We start from the raw sequence: 22,668 nt of genomic DNA, 5'->3' as shown, positions 1-22,668 counted from the left end.
GTCAACACCTTGTGCTGTTCTTCACAGTTCTTACGTGAGCTTAAGATGGCTGGAGACACGTTTGGGGACGGATGACAACTAAAAGCTGTCCTGTTTCCGTTTAATAATCACGATCTTCCAGCGTCTTGGCCTGTCAGACACTTCCTCCACCGTGCTCCCGGTGAAACAGCTAAAGTGTGGAGGTCTTCACCACAGAGCGGCAAAAACCTCCCTGTTCCTCGTTCAGCCACTTACACCGACAGCCCACCTGCAGGAGAAGCCGGTGGAAGCGCCGAGGACCCATCAATGTTTCATGCTCCATAATGGCTTGTTCACATTACCTGCCCACACCTCGGCCTCCACGGAGCGGGCCGGGCCAGCGCCGAGCAGATCAGAGCAGATCAGGGCCTGGAAAAAAAAAATTAGAAAAAAAACAACACTGCGAGCATATGGAGCACTTCAAACACTCAAAGCCTCCTCGGGTCTGAGCCGTGGTCGCGCCCATGAATTATAGAAATGATCTAATTGTTTTCTCATTTGGAAATACTGGGGGCCCTCCTCTCTGCGTCTCAGTTTTAACGGCCTGTGGTTTCCAAGCGGGGCACATGATTCAGTGCTGCCTACCGACCAACACTTTTTTTTTTTCTTTTTTGAATCCAAGGTGGTCTGTGAAGTCAAAACAGAGCCAGGGCTGAGGTAGAAGCTGAACCTGTTGATGTAAATTAACATGTAGGCAAAAAGAGAAGGGGTTGAAATCAGAGGAGCAGAGCACATGTGGTAAATTATTAAAGAAGAAGTTTAGACTAATGTTATGTGGCACCCACTGAGTCATAAGTTGGACTTCTTCAGTATCATTACAACTAAAACAAACACAGATCATAACCTAATATTTCTAACATTGTGCAGGTCTCCCTTGTGGTGACTCATCAGAGAATGGACATGGGCCTTCTGAGGGTGTCCTGTTGTTAGTGGGGGGGGGCCTTTGAGGGGAGGGGCCTCTGTGGATCATCCCACAGATACTTGATCAGTTTGGGATCTAGTGAATTTGGAGGCCAGGTCAACACCTTGTGCTGTTCTTCATGTTTTTTTGAGTTGTTCCTAAAGAGTTTTTGTGTTGGGACGGCTGCTGCCATCAAGGAGTGTCATTGCTATGGGGTGGGGGTGCCTGGTCTGGTCTAGGTGGGTGCTACATGTCTAAGTAACATCCACACCAATGAATGCCAGGTCCAGAAGTTTCCCAGCAGAACACTGAATCGTCACAAGATGGTTTTAATGTTATTTACCTCTCCTGTCAGTGGTTTTAATGTTGTGGCTGATCGGTGTACCATAAAGCCCAATAATCAAGAGCCAGGACTTGTAATCTTAATAATGTTGATGGTTTTCCAGACATGCTGCCGTTAAATAATGTGGAATTATGATTCAAACCGAGACGAGCTTTTCTGCAGCATCATCGATAAACCGTTAATCACCGTAGATCAATATTAGAAGTGCTGATAACGCTGGATCGGTTCGCTGCACCAGATTCCTTCAGAGGTGGAGAATCAGAATGATTGTCCAGCAGATCAAGTTGTCACTTAGCTTTTAAAGCGATAATTGATCCAAATCCACAGAAACACCGGAGGAGGACGTCAGACCTTGAAAACATGGATGTAAAAACGAGAAATGTTAAATGAAAGGCAGGCATTAAATAAATAAAGTTGTGATTAGCAGGTGGATGAGATCAAAATGCTCGACTCTGAGGAAACCAAAGGATGAGGCGCTCACAAAAACAATTCATTCCTGTCATTAGATTAAAGTAAATGCTTATTTTTCAGTCAGACTAGTGACAGAATGTGAATTTAACCTGAAAATGAACTTTTATTCCACAAAATGTTGAAGTTTTCTCTAAAAATAACCTTAAAAACGCATTAAACCTGCATGAAAAACATATTTAAGACTTCTCTTCAGCTTAAACAGCTTTAAGTTCCTATGTTATGATGATATTTCCAAACCTTTTGCACATGTTCCACCCTGTAACGGTAGATATGGATCCTGCAGAAGCAGACCTGCAGGAAAATGAAGCTGGATGCAAACCTCAGCTCTGCAGCTCTGCAGCTCAGCACTCGCTCCGCCTCGTGCTTCTTAATCAAAACTGGCACTGTGGCAATTAGCTAATTAGACATCAATTAATCCACACCCTTCAGGTCTGCAGCCGGGTTTGACCCGAGGAGCAGCGACAGAACCGCCCTCCACACAACGGGCAAATCAGATTAATGGGAGTGGAGCGGCAGAGGTTGAGGCGCGCTGGAGAAATCTCCAGAAACGCGCCGCGGTTCATTTCATAATTAACAGGTAGGGATATAATTGATTGAGACGTGAGAGCTTAATCACTCAATTCAACGAGCAGGATATCGGCGTAGGGCAGATTAATTCAATTATGTAATTAAAGCCGAGGGAGAGGGGGAAGCTTTAGAGCTGATTGAAGGTTAAACTCGGGAGCATTTCATTTCATGAAGACGCACCAGTGTTCACTTCTTTGTCCTTTTTTTATTTTAATTTTTATTATTAGACATAGCAATTTCACAAACAGCAGTTAGCCTGAAAATTACATTCAAAATGTGCAGCTGACCATGCGCAAACACTCCAGATACACCTGCAAACAAAGGTAACAGTCGATCATGTGTGTTGTTTTTGTTTTTTTTAAAGTTTTTGTTTTTAACCCCACAGTCTGTGTATTTTCTTTTAATTCAAATGTACAAAAATCAAAAAATCTTTCACCGGTTCACCGTCAAATCATACACACCTCAGTCACCTAGGTTTCAACAGCTAGTTTCTGTACATATAATGCTCTGAATTTATTTTTTAAAGGCTCTTCTTTGCACCCATTCACTCCCACACAATGACAACAACAACAAACAGCTGATTTACTCTCGCTTCCCTTCTCTGAATACTCTTCAACGTTAGCCGAGGCGAGGGAGGAGCGAACGAACGCCGCTTCGTTTTCCAGTAAACGCTGGGACGTCCCGACGACCACAAAAAAAAAAAGAGGGGGAGAGGGGGAGAGGAAGGGGGGGGCCTCCACCGGCAGCTCAACGGAAACTTTTACTAAAATAAAAAGCACGTTAGACTACAAGACACACAGTTTGCACAAAGTGGCGCACAAACAGACGGAGGGGCTCGTCCTGCAGGGTTCAAGTCACACGGGACGCTTGTGTGTGTGTGTGTGTGTGTGAGATGGGGTTAATGGTTAACACTGGTTAAAAAGGAGGGGTGAGGGGTGGAGTATTTGATGGAGGTTGAGCGGGAAGTCGAGGATTTGTAACTCCACTTCATCCAAGTGCCAAAAGAAAGTCCGTTAACACTGATTATTATTATTATTTATCATTAATATTATTTTCATCTTTTCCACCCGTCCCAGAAGCACGGAGGGGCTCACACATCACAGACGAGGCTCCACGACACAGAAAACGCATCCAGTTCAGATTCAGAGAGGCGAGGAGGAGGCTGTCGGGCCTTTAACGCCTTCGCAGGAGCAGCACGACGCCGGCCGCCGTCCCACCAGAGACCAGGAGGAGGAGGAGGAGGAGGAGGTGGAGGAGGAGGAGGAGGGGAGACGCTGCGACCCGGCTCCGTTTTTATCTATTTATCTTATTTTTATAATCTACTGGCCACAGGGATCCAGTGTATGTAAAAACACCTGAATGCTCAAATCCACGAAATCAAAACGGACGCCCGCACATCGACACGGCACCAAAATAATAATAATAATAATAAACCGTCCCGTCCTGTCGTCCGGCCCAGCCCGGCCCGGCCCGCTACTTGCAGCAGGAATGGCAACTGAAAACAAAAGCGTGTGAGGTCTTATTATACAACTCTTTTTAAGTTCATCTCCAAATCTTCAGTAAGTGCAACACCTTTCGTAAACTGCCAGCGGATGTTTTTGTTTTTTGTCTCCAAACTGCTTGGTCCACAGCAATGTTCAGTTCAGTTCAGTCAAAGAAATGGCGGAAATGGAGAGAAAGTCCACGTGTGACGGAGCGCTCTTCCTCCTCCTCCTCCTCCTCTACCTACCGAAGACGCTCTCGTACTCGAGCAGTATGTGCTCCACGATCTGGTTCTGGTAGACCATGTGGACCGCGATGTTGCCCGTCTCCGTCTCGGGCCGCAGCAGCGTGGGCCCGAACACGATGGCCACGCTCTGGGTCGTCATCCGGTTGGCCTCCCCGTGGTCGATCACCCTGCAGGGGAGAAGAGATTTAGAGATGAGGGGGGAAACGGCTTTGTTCTGACAATCATCTGGTTTGAGAGCAGCCTCAGAGGTTCGTTCTGGACAAACAAAACCAACAACTACACACACACACGCGTCTTTATTGCTGCAGATTGAGCGTAGAGGCACTCGACACGCGCTCCAGCACCGCAGAGCGCTCCAGGCAAGAGCATAATAGCCTTTTTAAATAGAATCTACATCCTCGCATGCAGATGCACAAAACAATAACATATTCATGGAAGAGAGAGAGAGAGAGAGAGAGAGAGGAAGGGAAAAAAAGAGGAAGATAAATCCGCCTGCTGATATATATACACGTAGACCTCCATACACTGAATGTCACGCTATAAATTTCCCCCAAGAAACACCACTTCATAGGTGCTGAATTACAGCGAACACGGCGCCATATAAATGCAAATTGGGGAAAAAAAACCTGCGGAAAATGTCACCGTGAACGTATGACGCTGCCGCCGCCGCCGGTGCCGTTAAGTTTGTGCCGATCGCTCCGAGACAGAGAGAGAGAGTAAAAAAAACTCCTGAACGACGAAGAGAGCGAAGCTGCATTCAGCAATAAAGCGTCAAAAGAGTTTAAACAGAGTTATTTTACTCTAACGGGCTCGTCAGCTGAGCAGTAACACGTCTACTTGTGTTTACTGTAGGTTTATAGTGTAGATAAATATCTTGGTTCATGTTTATCCTTGAAAAATAAAGCAGTTACTGTCAGTTTGTGTTGGTAGAAGCACAAAAAAGACTAAATGTTGGTGTTATTGTTCAGTTTGAGAATAAAAAACTCATCAACTCTTATTTCTTTCTTTAATCATGCTACATGACCTCATGGCTTTAAATTAAAATTAAATAAAAGTTCCTTATTGACTTCAGGGCAGAAACCAGAGCGTCTGACTGTTTAAACATTTGATCAGGCATAACATTATGACCACTTTGTGCCTCCAAATCGGTTGTGACTCATCAGAGAATGGACATGGGCCTTCTGAGGGTGTCCTGTTGTTAGTTGGGGGGGGGCCTTTGAGGGGAGGGTCCTCTGTGGATCATCCCACAGATACTTGATCAGTTTGGGATCTAGTGAATGTGGAGGCCAGGTCAACACCTTGTGCTGTTCTTCATGTTTTATTTTTAGTTGTTCCTAAAGTGTTTTTGTGGCTGCATCCTGCTGGGGATGGCTGTTGCCATCAAGGAGTGTCATTGCTATGGGGTGGGGGTGCCTGGTCTGGTCTAGGTGGGTGCTACATGTCTAAGTAACATCCACACCAATGAATGCCAGGTCCAGAAGTTTCCCAGCAGAACACTGAACTGTCACAAGATGGTTTAAATGTCATCCACTTCTGCTGTCAGTGGTCATAATGTTGTGGCTGATCGGTGTACAGCTTTTACGTTTCACGTTTCTCTGGACGTCTCTCTTACCTGCGCAGGTGTTTGAAGAGGACCTGCATTGTGTCGTGGTTTGGTTTTGGCAACTTCTTGATCAAGTCTTTGATTGAATTCACTCGCTGCTTGTAGTCGGAGGATTCTGCAGCAGAGAAACGAGAAGGTCAGTGAATGAGCGTGAGCATGGCGCCATCTCATGGACGGATTAGGAACAACAACAACAACAAAAAAAAAAGAAAAATACTGCGACTAGTTTTACCTGGGGACCTCTAATAATTTGTCATAACTGCAGAGGTTGTGTCTGGTGTGACTTCACCTGCTACAAAGGTGCATGGAGGAGGTAAAGAAACTGTAAAAAGGTCATGACTAAAGGACGTGTAGTAAATGGAACAACTTTATTAGTTTCAGTTTAGGGTCAAAGGTCGTCTGTGGTTTGAATCCTGTGCAAAATAAAGTAAAAATGACTACCCAAATTAACATAGAGGTCCTGAGATTAAACTACTCCAGCTCGAACTGGTGTCTCCGTGATTTAGAGTTGTATTTTAAGAGTTTCATTTGATGCAGATCCTTTTTTCTGCCTCTTTTCACTTAACAATTATTCAGGATGTGTCATAAATCAAAGTTTGGACGGATGTTAGAGTGTAGAAGTCAAGATGTCGCTGCACAGCGTGGAGAAAAACAAATCAAGCTCAGAACCAAGGATCACGTGTGTGGCAGCATATTTTTTTAGTGTTGGATTTTATTTAGTGAATTGCAAAGTAACTAAAGCTCTCAAATAGTGTAGAGGTATTAAATGTATAATATTAACTGTAGCAGAGGGGAAGGTAGCAGAGATAACCAGCGATTAATGTTGGTAAATTTGAGTAAAACACAGAGTTTACAGACGTAGGAGGTCATTTCTAAGTCACATGACGTTCCCAGGTCAAACTAGTCCCCTGTTTTTGTGTATTTTCATCACGCCAGGCTCTGTGACGGTGACTGAGCGCCGTGGTTACTCACTGATGGCGTTCACGAAGTCATTGAAGGATCCGTATGTGAAGAGCGGCTCTGGAAGCTCCCTGAAGAACATCTTGAGGGCTCCGGTGGTGACGTGGATGTCCTCCCACTTACTGTCGTTCAGATCCACCTTCTCATCTGACGGAGGGACAAGACATGGAGACAGAGAGAGAGAGGACGGGTGAGTCAGGTGACCTATCACATCACATACAGTAGAGCTGCTGTACAGTCCAGTGATTGTACCGTGATTCACAGCAAAGCGGAGCTTCTGGATCACCGCCAGGTTCCCGCTCACTCGGTACAAGCCGTCAACGCTGAGACCTGCGGGAGGAGACAAGGTGGACGGACAAAGAGCGGTGATTGGAGACGACAGGGTGTGTGTTTGAGCTTCCTGACACGCTGAGCTGATCTCAAAGAGACAAACACTCTTCACCCCACATCAGCTTCTAACGTCTGTAGCTCCTGAAGGCGTCGCTGATGCAGATGGAAGGAAATTATAACCGTGGTTCAATCAGCTGAACTGTTATTTGTAAGAGCTGAATAGAGTTAGTGATGCTGCAGAGCCCAGGGGTGCAGAGGTGGTTTTAGAGAGATGGTTATTAAACTCTATGTTTCTTGGAGGATTTAGTTTGTGGAACTTCACGCTTGAGGCTCATTTAAAGTGATGCAGGATGTGGGCACCGTAACCTACGTACGTTGAGCCATTTATACTTGTGCACTCATCAGTCTGTCTCGCTCTGTAACAACGCCACCCAAACACTAGTCGGCGCTGTGTCTTTTATGCTCGTTTCTACTTCCTGCTTCACTTTCAACAATGGAGACTGAAACTTTCGCCAAAATTTCGCCAAATACAAGTCGTATAAATGTTTGAACCTCCTCAGTTAACCTTTCCTCCATGTGTTCCATCTTTATTGATCCAAAACAATCGATTTGACGGACCAATCACAGCTCTGCATCACCGTGGCGCGTAGTTCAATTTCTGGGGAGGTGCACGTCACGTTTAGGGTCTTCGTTGTAGCCGTAGCCTCTAGTGTCAACTAAACGCAGAAGTCTAAACCTCCCATAGATGACGTGCACATCCCCAGAAATGTAAGTGTGCGCCACGGTGATGCAGAGCTGTGACTGGTCCACTTGGTAGTCCACTTGTTTCCGCTTTAGTATTTCTGGCTGCTTCTCCATTTCCACAATTTTCGAATCGATTGTGAATCTGTAAGGTTAACTGAGGAGGTTCGGAGATACAAACATTTGTATGACTTGTATTCGGCGAAATTTCGGCGAAAGTTTCAGACGCCATTGTTAAAATTGAAGCAGGAAGTAGAAGCAAACCCGACTGGCAGTAAAGTGTTGTTACAGAGCAGCCAGACTGACAAATGCACAAGTATAAATGACTCTCACCGGCGTAGGCTACGTACGTAGGTTACGGCGTCCATGTCCTGCAGGGGTATAAACTCCATTTTACGGTGATAGCCTCTGGACAGAAGTCTAAACCGCCGATTATAATACCACTGGGCTTTTAATTTGAAGTGATTACAGGAAGTGTTGTGTACTTCTGACAGGCAAAAGTTATTATTTAAGAGAGGGACTTAGAAATAATAACTGCCTTCTTCAACTAAAACCCGTCACCTACGATGATTAAAGTGGAGCACGCTGATGGCTGCAGCTCTTACCTGTGTTCTCGACGTGGTCGATGCACATTCTGACAAAGTTGGGCACCGACGTGTTCTCCCGCTGGCACAGACTGGTCAGGCTGCAGCCGAACACCTGATCTGTGAAGAAGAAGAAGATCCAGCCGTCACTCCGACTACACGTTCAAACTTTAGCTTGTGCTAACACGAAGCAGGAAACCCTCATGAGCTAGAGGCTAGAGCTGGATAACGTCCCACTACCTTTGATGTACCCTTTGTCCCGGACGGCCTGATACGTGGGTCGGCGCGTCAAGAACTTCTTTAGCTTCAGTCTGGTTTTCTTCTGGTCTGAGGAGTCCATGCTCACAGAGGTCTTCATCACTGGAGGGAACACAGGCGTGATGTGAGCGCTTTTAGTTAAGACGGTGATGCAAACTGCAGCGGCCTGAGCTCGTCTCACCTCTGTTCTTCTTGGAGTCTCGGTGGTCCTTCTCCTTGTCCTGCTTCTCAGCCCCTGGAGACTCAGGCATGTCCTCCTCAATGGCCTCGTCCGACTCCCACGCCTGGACAGGAGAAGACACATATATAACCTCAGGTGTTAGCTTCAGCTCTCATGTTAAATAGAGATTAAAAGTCAGATTAAATGGATAAGGAATATAAAGACTCACGTGTGTGTTGATGGCCTCTGTGAGCGCCCGGTACCAGTCGTTGATGACGCTGTCGATCTCCGACTGGATCAGCAGCTCCGTGCCCTGACGCGTCTTCAGCTGAGGAAGGAAAACATCAAAACGTCAGCGCTGCACGAAATGTTTGGAGACTTTTTATCGGTCCAAAACACTTGAAATCAGGTGCGATACCTCGATGACGTGCTTCTTGCTCGACTTGTCCTTGGAGGCCCAGTCAACCGAACCCCCGCGCAGATCTACGGTGAACTCCGGCTTCGACTGAGTGCTGCCGAACTTCTGGATCAAGGGCGGAGATACGGAGTTAGAGAGAAATACAGAGAGAGAGAGAAGGTCTGACAAAAATATAACTGTTGTTTTAGGACGATCTGTGAGTGAATGAGAGGATGCAGTCACGTCAAAAAGCAGAAATCGGAATAGAAGTTTCTGGGATGCAAATTTCTGCCTGATGTTCCACAAAAGGGTAAAAGCTCTAGAGAAGTAGTAGACGAGGGCGTGAGGAATGAGCTTCAGAGCAGGTTTCACATCCTGGAGTTAATAAATTAACTTGGAACCTCTTTTGTACACACACACATCATTAGTACTGAGTTACAAGAACGGCAAAAACACTGTTACTCCTTGTTAATAACGTCATGTGCATTTTAATAAACACAGCCTTTAGGCTTCTTTTCATTTGTAGAATTCGCTAGCAGTTTAAATACAGTTCGCCTAAAGAGAACGTTTCTAAAGATGTGTAAGTTTTGTTCACTTTAGCTTCTCCCTTTAAAGTCTAGAATAGAATTTAAAATCCTCCTCCTTACATACAAGGCCCTTAAAGGCCTAGCTCCATCGTCCAAGACCTCATTGTACCATATCATCCCAGCAGATCACTTCGGTCTGAAAGTGCAGGCCTACTTGTGGTTCCTAGAATTTCAAAAAGTAAAATGGGAGGCAGAGCTTTCAGCTATCAGGCTCCTCTCCTGTGGAACCAGCTCCCAGTTTGGGTTCAGGAGGCAGACACCCTCTCTATTTTTAAGGTCAGGCTTAAGACTTTCCTTTTTGATCAAGCTTATAGTCATGGCTGGACTGAACCATCCCTTAGTTATGCTGCTATAGGCCTAGGCTGCTGGGGGACGATGCACCACATGTCCTCCTTCTTTCTTCTCTCTCCTCTCTCGCATCCTCCACTTTCTTTTCTCTGGTACAGAGCTCTTGCTCTCTAATTTCCTATCTACTACTAGTCATGCAATTCTGTGCTATTACTGTATAGAATGTTTACTGCTGTGTGTCCCTCCCCTCCCGTGTCCTTGTTGAGATGACGCCACATCATCCGTCGGCTCATTTGAGTCCTTTTATTTCTTGAACACGGCAGATATGGTTCCTTGTTTTGTGCTCTTGTTCTGTGTTGTTGTGTTTTTCTCCCCACTGTGGATGTACAGGACCATCTCTCCTGACTTATGTGCTGACTGTGCGTTTTATAAACTCCCTGTCAACATTTTATACCTGTACCTTATATTTGTGTAAAGATTCAAAAAAAATATCTACATCCTGCCAGTAAAGTTAGATTTAATTTCTCGTCTTTAAATCTGCAGCAATAATTCCAATCACTCTGGTTTCTATGCTCCTAAGGTGACTTCTGCAACACATTTAAACTTCAATGTCCTTCCACTGAAGGTGTTATAATCCTTCTGCATGTGGAAAAATACAGACTCAAGAATTTAGTTTATACATTTTTGTTCAGAAAGATACTTTTCCACTTAATTCCCTCATTTGTTTGAACTCGTGCTTCTTGCATGAGGCTTTGATTGTGTTGCACATGCGTTCCCCACTGTGGGATAAATGATCGTATTATCAAAAACATCATTCTTAGTAATAAGACGTTTGCTAGAACAGAGCTTTCACTTCTTTCGTCAAGTAAAACAGCTCATTTTCAGTTTGAAGGCCTCATTTCATCCGTCTATTCGGATTTTCTCCAGAGTTAAGTTTCCGTCACAAACACAAGAGTCAGTCTCCGGGTCAGTTCAAACTCAAGGGGTAAATAAAAGAGTTGGAGACGGGCAGGAGAAGCAACACATGCACAGATAGTGGAGGGAATAGGGTTGGAGGGGGGGACATACAGCGGCAGCCTGCACAGGCCTATAGTTCACATAGGAGACAGCGGGACGGGGCTTGACTGGGCGCTTCCAGCTGCTAAGAAGAGTGAGGAGCAGCTCTGGGATAGAGCCGCTGCGGTAGTACGACTTCAAGGAGGAGAAGAGAAATAAAACAGAGGATGACAAAACTTCACAGCACAGGTGGCGTGAAGACATAAAGACGGGCGACTATGCAGAAATAAAGAGAGAAATTGTGTAGGAGCATGAGTCTCATGGGGCGGATGGGTGTGTGTGAGGGGGTACGTACCCAGCTGGTGCTGCCCCCCTGACCCTTTGCAAAGAGCAGCGAGAAGCCCTGCAGCACGGTCCATGACGAGGTCCAGCTCTTCCTGTCGGTCAAAATAAAACATGTTAAAGATAATCTGCGTGTGAGAGGTCAGAGAAAAGTTTAAAATAAAATAAAATAAAAACCAACCTGACTTTCTTTCCATTCTCTGTGATTTTGGTGACATTGAGGACTCCACACTTCTCTGAAGGCTGAGGAGAAACAGTGGAAGATAAAACAACCTGCTGCAGCGTAAAGTCAAACTCTGAAGCTCAACAAGCAGATGAGACTAAAAGCTGCTGTGTCGCCTTTATGTCGTGTCCAGTGTCACCAGCAGATGGCGCCATAATGCTACTGTAAAATGTTGACTTGCTTCTTGTATGAGCAGTAAGGGTTCTGTCGTGGTGTTAGGTTGGATGCAGTTAGATGTGGGCATGCAACAGATTTATAAAAGTGTGGTGTCTGTGGATGCAGGAGGATGAGGGGTGCAGTGGCGGTGTGCAAGTGCTGCAAGCTGGAATACTAACGGTCGAGGGGTGCTTAGGAGATGAGGGACAGGAGTCAGAGTCTGGAGAGCTCAGCTTGGGCGCCGGAGCACTCTCCTACCAACAAGAGGCACAACATGATGAGAGGCTGAAAAACTACGGCTGAAGTTAGTGAGGAAGAGGAGGAGGAGGAGAAAATGGATTAAAGGGAATCACAGGACGGTGTTAGAGTGAAGTCAGATCATTAAAACATAAAGATTTGAGTATAAAGAGTTAATTCACAGACATTTAGAGGATTGATGACACATCTCACGTTAACAACAATAAGACAGATAATAAATCAGACATCTTTGATTGGTTGAACTCCTGTCCTGACCGACTCTCGCTACAGGACACGTTGACATTAATCAGAACGGATCTTGATTGGAAAAGAACAGCGGCTCCGGGAGGGGAGGGGAGGGGAGGGGGGGCGGTACCAACTTTATCACGGTAAAAAGAGAGACGCGATCTCTTCTTGCGCGGGTCGGAAGAAAACCGCCGGAGTTTGAAGGAGAGCTGCAACAGAACCGCCACGAGTTAGACTCTGATGTGGCCTTTAAATCATTGAAGGTGAGAATATCTGGATATTTATGAGGATGAAATAACTTCAGTTAAGGCAAAAGATGCTTGTTTTTTGTCCTTTGAACAAATGTACTTGGTTTTTATAGCATATAATCTTATTTAAAGATGATTTATGCTGAATTTAAGCACATTTTCCTACATTATAAGAGAATAAATCTACAAATCTACTTGTTTTTAGTCAACAAACACATTTTTGGAGGTACACTATATTGCCAAAAGTATTCGCTCATCTGCTTTTACATGATATGAACTTAAGTGACATTCTGTTCTTAATCCCTAGGGTTTAATACGACGTTGGCCCACTCATTGATGTTGGACCAGAAGGCCTGGCTCTCAGTCTTCACTCTTATTCATCCCAAAGGTGTTCTATCAGGTTGAGGTCAGGACTCTGTGCAGGCCAGTCATGTTCTTCCACACCAAACTCTCTCATCCATGTCTTTATGGACCTTGCTTTGTGCACTGGTGCTCAGTCGTGTTGGAACAGGAAGGGGCCATCCCCAAACTGTTGCCACAAAGTTGGGAGCATGGAATTGTCCAAAACCTCTTGATATGCTGAAGCATTCATGTATGTATGGCTTGGATGCAGCTGCTCGGCCATGGAAACCCATTCCATGAAGCTCTCTACTGTTCTTGAGCTAATCTGAAGACCACATGAAGTTTGGAGGTCTGTAGAGATTGACTCTGCAGAAAGTTGGCGTCTCAGCATCCACTGACTCTGCTCTGCCATTTTGCTGCAGTTGCTGTCGTTCCCAATCTCTTCCACTTTGTTATAATACCACTGACTCTGACTCTGGAAATTTCATGACTGGACTTGTTGCACAGGTGTCATTCTATCACAGTACCACGCTGGAGTCCACTGAGCTCCTGAGAGCGACCCATTCTTTCACAAATGTTTGTAGAAGCAGTCTGCATGCCTAGGTGCTTGATTTTATACACCTGTGGCCATGGAAGTGATTGGAACACCTGAATTCAATTATGTAAGTGGTTGAGTGAATACTTTTGACAATATAGTGTAGATGTTGGTTCTTTGAGGCTAGATACTTGTTTAAGAAATCTATTGTCAGAAAGATTTCTCTTTTTCTTGTTTTTAAAGCTGGGTTTTTGCAGTGTGATGTCTAATGCTGATCAACATGTCCTTGTTTTACTTTCTATTACTAAACTATGTACAGCAAGTTAACAGCAAAAAACACTGAAAATAAAACAGGACAATAAAGTTATGTTTTTGATAAGGATGCAAACATTGAACCTGGGCAAATGAGGCATAAAACAGTAACATGTCTTTTTTGAAACCTAAGAAACCAGCTTCCTGCAGAACATCAGATGTAAAACACGGAGCCTGTGCTACTTGGGACGTGAACTTTGAAAAATACGAGGAGCATGGGACGGTACCAGTCTTCAGTTCTGAGTACCTGACTAAAAATCTAAACCGAACCACATTAAACTTCTGCCTGCATTTAATATCAGGTTACTGCAGCAGCAGGACTGAATTCATTCATTCATTCATTCTCTGTAACCGTTTATCTTCTCGAACACAGAACCTTCTTCCTGGTTGGCTGCATATAAACAGGAAGGATTTAACATAAAAGAAGTGACGTGTTGCATCGTGGGAAGTGTAGGAACGAGTGTTTTTGGAGCTTTAGTAACTATCTAGGACATCCCAGTCATCCCAGGCTGCTCCAGCTTACCCAGACTGTTTCCTGTTTGTGAGTCACATAACAAACCGAACGCGCCAAGAAGAGCTCAGGAACTGTTGACGAACACAAACCAATTACACGCGTATTAAAGTCAGAAGTCGTGCTGAGAGGTCCCAGTGCTGCCGTTTGACTCTGGACCTTTAAAGAGCATTTAGAGTTTTAAGTGTTGACCAACTTTCAGGACACACTGACATGTCTAACAACATGTATCAGTGTATGTACACAATAGGCACCAGCTTTAGTTAAAAGCGTGTTTTAATATAAAATATACACCAATCAGCCACAACATTAAGATCACTGACAGGAGAAGTGAATAAAATCGGCCATGTTCTTTTGGACCTGACATTCATTCATGTGTGGGACATGTAGCACCCACCTAGACCAGACCAGGCACCCCCACCCCATAGCAATGACACTCCTTGATGGCAGCAGCCATCCCCAGCAGGATGCAGCCACAAAAACACTTTAGGAACAACTAAAAATAAAACACGAAGAACAGCACAAGGTGTTGACCTGGCCTCCAAATTCACTAGATCCCAAACTGATCAAGTATCTGTGGGATGATCCACAGAGGCCCCTCCCCTCAAAGGCCCCCCCACTGACAACATCCTGTTACCAGACACCACAGGACACCCTCAGAAGGCCCATGTCCATTCTCTGATGAGTCAAAATTGTTCTGGAGGCACAAGGTGGTCATAATGTTATGCCCGATCGGTGTATATAATTCACCAGCCTTTATAAAAAATAAAAAGAGACCGATTTAGACTTTTCCTCTGCACAAGGATTAAACTCAGAGCTCGTTTCCGTTGTCAGATTTTAACTTCAGTATCAGACGTCTCCGCTGGGCTCCACCTCACCTTGTCGTTGAGGTCTAAGACGTAGGTGCTGTGCCTCCACTTTGTGAGGACGATGGGATCCTGGTGCTTCCTCTCCAGACTGCGACTCTTAGGAACCTCACCGGACTGAGGGGAGATATTATACTGAAGAGAAACAAAGAGAGAGAGAACAGATTTAAAGCTCACCGTCTACAGAGGTCATCCTAGCAGACCCTTCAGACTCCTACCTCTCCTCTAACTCTCCACAGAACCATTGGACCTTTCCTCACTCCGCAGGCATTGTTTCTCCACTGTCCTCCTAACGTGTCCGTTTATTCCCTCTGAGGACGGAGACGTTCTATTCTGATCTGCACTAACGCCTCCAGATTATGGGGTAAAGAGAGCAACTAATAGGCAGTCAGCCAGAGTTCAGCGCAAACATGGCTCCTCCGTGAGCTCCTCCGACACTCATCCACTTACGGCGGCCTCGAGAAAACACGCCATGACGAGGAGGAGGAGGAGGAGGAGGAGGAGGTAAATTAAAGTGTACTACAGGCTACACTGCAAGAACTAAAGATTAAATACCTTAAGTGTTACCTTTGACCCTCATTTAACTCTCTTTAAGCATTTTGTTCCTTAATCATCAATTGTAACTCATTAATTAGATTTTCTTCCCTGTTCTTGGTTCAGGTGAAAATGAGAACCAGCACAACTCTAAAGGTTTTAGATGAACACAAAAGGAGACTGTTTGACTTCTCATCTCACCTTGGGCAGCTCCCACTCTGACCTGGATCCATCAGCGCTGTAGTAGTAAGGTCGGCCTTGCTCGTCCACGTGTTTGATCCACTGTTAATACAAACAAAAATAATAAAATGAGTATTTAGAGCCACTAGGAGCTGTGGCAGGATGAGAGAGAGAGAGAGAGAGAGAGAGAGAGAGAAACAAACGGCTTCCACCTTCTCCTGGGTGATTTCGGACACGTAGAGGGTGTGTCCGTGTTCATCCAGCTCCTCGGACCAGCCTCTAGGGGGCGACCCGTACTGGCTGTCGGACTGACTGGAGTGGGTGCTGTGGCAGTTTTCCTCCGAGGACAGCGGCTGTGGAGGAGGAGGAAGACGATGAGGACGGTGAGGAAGCCTACACAAAGCCTTCTCCAGCACATCCCAAAGATTCTCAATGGGGTTAAGGTCTGGACTCTGTGGTGGCCAATCCATGTGTGAAAATGATGTCTCATGCTCCCTGAACCACTCTTTCACAATCTGAGCCCCATGAATCCTGGCATTGTCATCTTGGAACATGATCCATTGATGGAATAACCTGGTCATTCAGTATATTCAGGTAGTCAGCTGACCTCATTCTTTGGACACATAATGTTGCTGAACCTAGACCTGAGCAACTGCAGCAACCCCAGATCATAGCACTGTCCCCACAGACTTGTACAGTAGACACTAGGCATGATGGGTGCATCACTTCATCTGCCTCTCTTCTTACCCTGATGGCTCTCCACTATCCTTCCAGTTTTTAATAATGCCTTGGACAGTTCTTAACCCAGTTTTAGTAGTTTCTTCAATCTCCTTAGATGTTTTCTCTGCTTGATGAATGCCAATGATTTGACCCTTCTCAAACAGACTAACATCTTTTCCACGACCACAGGATGTGTCTTTAGACATGGTTGTTGAAGAAATGAGAAGCTACTCATTGCATCAGTTGGGATTAAATAACTAAAGATAATCACCCATGCAGTAATTATCCAACAGGAGGCTCATACCTATTTGGCCAGACAGTGTATGAAGCTATAGCTTATAACTTGTTAGCCTAGCTTAGCACAAAAGGACTGCCAACAGCGAATCTGTTCCTGCAAACTGAAAGACACTAGACTCAGAGTAAAAGGTTAGTAGCTAGCTTGCAGCCTTTATGCTAAGCTAACCAGTTGCCTGACACGACAGATGTAGGCGTGCTATCAATCTTCTGTTTATGTAGCTCAAAACGATAGTTGCAAAAATGAAAAACCTTAAGAATTTACATTTATTCCTGTAGCTGCTATTCCTTTAAAAGTCTAACATTTCTCAAACCACTTTAGTCCAATTACAAGAATCGACAATAAGAGAAAAACAAAGAAAATCCTCCCACTTCAGAAGCAGGAACCGTAAATATTTGACATATTTGAATCATAGTTAGATTCAAATATCAAAATCCATGTTCATTCATTTTATCCAAACACCTCTGACTATATTCCTTTAATATTTTATCCTACAAGCCGTCCTTCTTCAATGATTCACCTCTCTCCTCAACCATCAGTGCAGCCAATCACATGTAATTTGGTAATATCCAGTTAATTCTTATGGTTTAGCATAAATACATTAAATAATATTTGCCTTCACAGGTAAAACAAAGTGGTACTAACTGCTCTCTCTCTGCTGAGCTGAGCCAAATTAACCAGGATGTCTAATAGAGAGATATCTGACATCACCACAGGGGGGCGGTGTTGGATAGTCAGACAGGAAACGACAACCTGACAGGAAACCCTGACTTCCCCATATCAAAGGCACCCTTGTTTCCCTACCTTCAGTAACCACAACAACATTTTAAAAGTCATTTGAGGTGCACCACACCTTCACCGCAGCCTGCTTATTTAACATGCACCGACTGCCTGAGAGTTCATTTAAAGTCACAGACTTCTCCTCAACTTCATGCAGGCTGCTTCTTCACAATCAGTCTAAGTCACGTGCTCTGTGGTGGGTACAGCAGCCTGCCCTGGACACCCCTTACCTCGCTCTCCGCCGTGCCCTGGCTGTCTCCTCGGATGCTGCTGGTGGTGCTGCTGCTGGTGTCCCTGGTGCGCGGCGGCTTCCAGGTGCGCTCCCCCGTGGCCCGGTTGTAGTAGAAGTGTCTGCCGCTCAGGTCTTTGTGGGTCTCCCAGTCGCCGAGGACGTGGAGCGGGGAGCCCGAGGGGACGGGCGGCAGGCTGGACTGGGAGATCTTAAGCTCCTGGAGGTTGGTGTAGACCGGCGAGTCGGAACGGCCCTGACCTGTGGGCGATGTTGTCTGAGGGAGGAGGAGGAGGAAGAGGGGGAGACATATGAGAAACTGATATACTAACTCATTCATACACTTTCTGATTTTTTGTGCCCTGACTTTCTTCAGGAAATTCAATAATATTCCAGGAATTCCATTAAAAGCACCTCCGCGAGATCCAAGCATGTGTTGGCACGGAAAGCGGGAACGCGACCGGCTGAGGTGTTTTCTTGCAGCAAAGTTAACGCCACAAACGTATTAAGCTGCAGAGGCATAAAACTTCACCAACTTCCCTCGCGTCAGATAATAAAAACGAGACGTGGGGAGGGAGGGCAGGGGGGGAGGGCAGCAGTCTCTGCATGGCAGGATGCAGCTGCTGACCAAATCGGATTCTGCATGTGGCTCGCAGACACCATATCGGTCTGATTTGAACGGCAGGAAGCGACCGCGAAAAAAACCTCAGATGGACTCACACAAATTGGGCAATAAATTTATCTGTCGTCTGCAAATCATTTGATTTAATTTGAGATAATGGAAAAAACTGAAGTTGCAGGAGTCCATCTTGACGTCCCAGAAGGGCTCGGCAACATATGCACATCTCAACCTGTGCAGAACCAGCAACTTAGCAAACATACAGCTAAAGACGTTGCTTAAAATTGCGCAACATCTTCCAACTCTGACTGTTTCCCACTGAGCCCTCCTGAATCTCTGCTTGAAACAATTTTGAAATCTAAAGTCAACATAAAAAAAATAATAGGCAGAATTTATACATTACTCAATACACACAACATGAACAGTCTGGGCGGCCTTAGAGTAAAGTGGGAAACCGACTTAGATCAAACAATTTCAGAGGAAACATGGCAAAAAATTATTCAGCGAATTTACTCTTCCTCTATATGCCTCAGACACACTGTGGTTCAATTCAAAATAGTCCACCGTCTTCATTGGACCAAAGATAGATTGTCTAGGATTAAGGCAGGTTTTGACCCTACATGTGATCGTTGCAGACAAGCTCCTGCTACACTACTGCACATGTTTTGGTCATGCCCTATGTTATACAGTTTTTGGCATTCTATCTTTGAGGCATTCTCCAGAATTTGTGGGAAAACAGTGCACCCATCTCCTTTGATTTCACTATTTGGTGTGGCTCCGGTGGGTGCTGCTTTTTCTGGGAACCACTTAAGTATGATGGCCTTCTGCTCTTTGTTGGCCAGGAGACTTATCCTGTTTAAATGGAAAGATGCTTCCCCCCCAACATATGGCCAATGGATAAGGGAAGTTATGAGTTATGTTCATTTAGAAAAAATTAGATATACTGTAAGAGGGACCACTAGAAAATTCTATGTCATATGGCAGCCATTTATCTCCTTTGTGGAAGGCACGGCAGCTATTAACATATCTATGTAACCCAAATGTATGTTTTTTTTTTTGTTTTTTTTTTCTTTTTTTTTTCTTCAGTTTCACTTCGTTATAGTCTTCCTTTTTATTCACCTAGTCTGTGTATGTGTCAATCTGGATGTATTGAAATTTTCTTGGGTTCCAGTACAAGTGGGTGGGGGGCACGGGAAGTTTGTTTGTTTGGACAGGAACTAATCTTGTTTGTTCCATGTGTGAATTGTATTTCTTGTATTTGTTATATTTGAAAAATAAAAAAGACCTTGATCAAAAAAAAAATTGCGCAACGACGAGTTGTTCAAAGCATGAAAAGATGGGGAAGCTCAACATGTCGCACAGGAAAGATAAGAGGAAATAGAAAAGGAGATAAGATCCAGAGCGGCTGCAGAGCGTCGATAAAAGGAGCACGAGGACAATAAGAAGGTTACTAAACATCTTCAGTTTCACTTTCTTTTCCAAGTAACAACTTATCAGATCAAGAAGTACGCGGCCCTGCAGAGCGGTGACTTGGCAGCATCTGAAGGTCACACAAAAAAAAAAGCTTCGTTACCATGGCTACCGCTCAGAGAATTGAATGTAATGCATGCTCTGAAAGATATTTAGGGGGGAGGGGAGGGGGGTTGGAGCGCAGCTGATACCGAGATCAATGCCAAGATTCAGCAAAGAGCAAAAGAAAATATATAAATAATTGAATATCAGAGGCTGTGCCAGCACCACACCCCTCCCCTCATCGCTCCCCCCTCACCCCTCGGTGTTACAGGTGAGGAATGTGGAGGGAAACGCGCTTCAGTTAGGACACAGATGGGACTTCCTGCCGGGTTTTGGAATAACAGGAATATTTTTCACATAAATTATTATTTAATATCCTGCGCACATGTCGGAGCAGAGCAAAGGGTCTGGTGGCGTCCCGCCGGTTTCGGTTAGGCTCACCCTGCTGCTCCTCGATACCGGGCCAACGCACAGCGAGAGGCCCGGGCAACGAGGCAGACCGCAGGGAGACGGACGGTGGTGGAGGTTTGACTGAACTTGGCTTCAAACTCATCCGGAGACAGTGAGCTGCAGCTTTAATTGGCTTTTCTTTTTGGTTTTTTTTAAGGGAATTACGCCGTAATGATGTAGTCTAAATGCACATGATTGAGTGTGGCCTGAGAGCGAGCGCCGGGGTCAAGTCCATTTAGATTCCCACCCACCGCAACTTGTGGAGAAGTAATTAACGTCCACTTTAACGCAAGTTCAGCCAAAACAGTTTTCAGCCGCTCTCCGCTTTTCGGACAGAGTAATTTAACAATCATCTCTGACAGAGTGGAGGGCGCACACAGCTCATTACCGCTCGCAGAAACACGGGTCCACTGTTGATATGCATACCACACATGTCACAATCATTAAGTCTCTTATTAATCACGCCGCCGTTTACAGGCAGGGCTTTTCTGAGCTGCCTTAAAAAGGTGCTTTTGGCCATTTTGTCTTGCGGCGCCGTGAAATTACTGGATTACTGTGTTTAAAAAGAATGTGGAAAAGTAAAGCAGCGGAGGCTTCGCAGGCTGTAAAGGTTGAGCTTAGCGTAGCCAAGCTGCAAGACTTCACAAAGCTCCTGCGCTGTTTCAACAAGCCGAGCGTTTGAAATCTCACCTTACCCACAACTAATGAAGTTCCTCTTAGCAGCAGCTGCACTTACTTCAGTGTAGCAGCATGCTATCAGTTGCTAATAAACACTAAGATGCTAATATAAGGATTTTAGGGCTGCAGCGTAAAGTGTGCAACAGATTTTTCCATTTTTACAACTGAAAAACGACATTTAAAATAATCACACACTAAATATAGTCTTTGCATATTTGTGTTACTCAACAACTACAGTCTGAGAACTTTGCGTCAGCGCTCTCTGGAGGTATAAACCAAACCAGAACCATCTGAAGCCGGTGACGCGGTCCCCCCGTGTCAGCGAGGCCGAAGCATTTCTATTAAAAGAAAACGAGTTCACTGTAAAAGCTAAACCAAAATGAAATAACAGAAGACGCAACATTTGTCCTCTTATAGATAAATGGGCTGTTTCAAAACAGAAAGATGCACCATATGCTGCACAGATAGACGTCTAACACATGTCCAGCTCTTTCTAAATGTTTCATTGAACTCGACATGAAGCGTTTCTCTGGCCGTCACAGGATATCTGCTAATTACGGCCGAGCAAAGTTTTTGTTAGAAACTCATCAGTGTTACCTGGAATCCAATTTAACAGTTTAAATAGAACAAAGGGCAAAGAAATGAAGCGCTGAGGGACATGATGTCCATCTGTCCTGGTCTATATTAACCTAAAAGACGCAGTGCATGTTGAAAACAACCAAAATGTTCAGAGCAGCAGTGGAGCAGAGTTCATGAGTCGCTCATCGTGTCGTGCATGTCACCTTGCACCCGGGGCCGGGCACAAACACCTCGTCGTCATCCTCCCCAGCTCTCCTGTAGCCTCTGAACACACTGAACGCTCGACGCATGGCGATGCACGGCGGCCATCAAGTGTGACGGGACGCTGGCTGGTGTGGTTTCATCTCGCACCCAGCCCCGACCGAGCGCCCACGCACTAAAAACAAAAAAATGAAACTCCCTCTTTCTGTCTGCAACGTTTCGGTCGAATCAGGAGGAAATATGAGAGCCGACTGTGACAGGAGGCAGAGGGGAACAAGATCTTTCTACTTCACACGCATAGACACACACACACACACACATAGACACCACAGCGCACAAAGCCGTCTGACACAACAGGAAGCGCTACTGAAGCTTCCCCTATCAGTGTTTCTGTGCGTTTGTGTCAAACTTTGTGGTGACAGACAAAACTGCTATATATCTATATTTAACCCGACTAGAGCCGAGAGAGAGAGAGAGAGAGTGTGTGTGTGTGTGTGTGTGTGTGTGTGTGGGTGTGTGTGTGGGTAGGAAAGGTGACACCACTGGTCACCAATATGCAGCCCTGCGCTCGTCTTTCACCTCAACAAATAGCTGCTAGAAAACCAACAACTTAAGAATGGATTCAAAAATACTGCAGTGAGTGACAGACGACAGAAGATTGTAGTGATAAGTAAAAATAGAGATATATATATATTTCACTTCATTCACCTGCAGCAGAAGGAGTTAAAATAGTGAAGTGTCAATCATGCTGCGAAGTTCCCTAAACGTTTTGCAACACGTGTCGAAACGCAACGAAGCTCTTTCAACATGGAATTTATCTTTGAAACAACCAGAAGGTCTTTCTGATTTTGTTTTGGTTATATTGCGTAAATTTATCTATAATAATTGCTCAGAGAAAGTTTTACAACTACTTTCTACACTGAAACATTAATTTCTCATC

At 45.0% G+C, this 22,668-nt stretch overlaps 1 protein-coding gene across 2 annotated transcripts in view; it reads right to left on the bottom strand.

Annotated features, from left to right (window-relative positions):
- Positions 1 to 2,497: 2,497 nt before the first annotated feature.
- LOC311503520 (rho GTPase-activating protein 12-like) overlaps positions 2,498 to 22,668 on the bottom strand; it is a 65,618-nt gene continuing 45,447 nt past the window's right edge. The window contains exons 3-18 of one of the 2 annotated variants that reach the window (XM_084566282.1): positions 17,691 to 17,966; positions 15,878 to 16,018; positions 15,687 to 15,767; positions 14,964 to 15,086; positions 11,834 to 11,908; positions 11,457 to 11,518; positions 11,289 to 11,370; positions 9,084 to 9,188; positions 8,895 to 8,993; positions 8,687 to 8,789; positions 8,488 to 8,607; positions 8,269 to 8,367; positions 6,845 to 6,922; positions 6,605 to 6,739; positions 5,642 to 5,747; positions 2,498 to 4,196 (exon numbers count right to left, since the gene is read on the bottom strand). In XM_084566282.1, coding sequence (XP_084422408.1) covers positions 4,022 to 4,196; positions 5,642 to 5,747; positions 6,605 to 6,739; positions 6,845 to 6,922; positions 8,269 to 8,367; positions 8,488 to 8,607; positions 8,687 to 8,789; positions 8,895 to 8,993; positions 9,084 to 9,188; positions 11,289 to 11,370; positions 11,457 to 11,518; positions 11,834 to 11,908; positions 14,964 to 15,086; positions 15,687 to 15,767; positions 15,878 to 16,018; positions 17,691 to 17,966 — 1,860 coding nt within the window. In that variant the 3' untranslated portion in view covers positions 2,498 to 4,021. The remainder of the gene's footprint in view (positions 4,197 to 5,641; positions 5,748 to 6,604; positions 6,740 to 6,844; positions 6,923 to 8,268; positions 8,368 to 8,487; positions 8,608 to 8,686; positions 8,790 to 8,894; positions 8,994 to 9,083; positions 9,189 to 11,288; positions 11,371 to 11,456; positions 11,519 to 11,833; positions 11,909 to 14,963; positions 15,087 to 15,686; positions 15,768 to 15,877; positions 16,019 to 17,690; positions 17,967 to 22,668) is intronic. The other variant, XM_084566283.1, reaches the window with a different exon arrangement.

Source organism: Chelon labrosus (assembly GCF_963514085.1).
Source record: "Chelon labrosus genome assembly, chromosome: 18".
Taxonomy (NCBI): Eukaryota; Metazoa; Chordata; class Actinopteri; order Mugiliformes; family Mugilidae; genus Chelon; species Chelon labrosus.
Note: the sequence above shows the minus strand (reverse complement) of the source record. Positions and strands in the feature narration are given on the sequence as shown.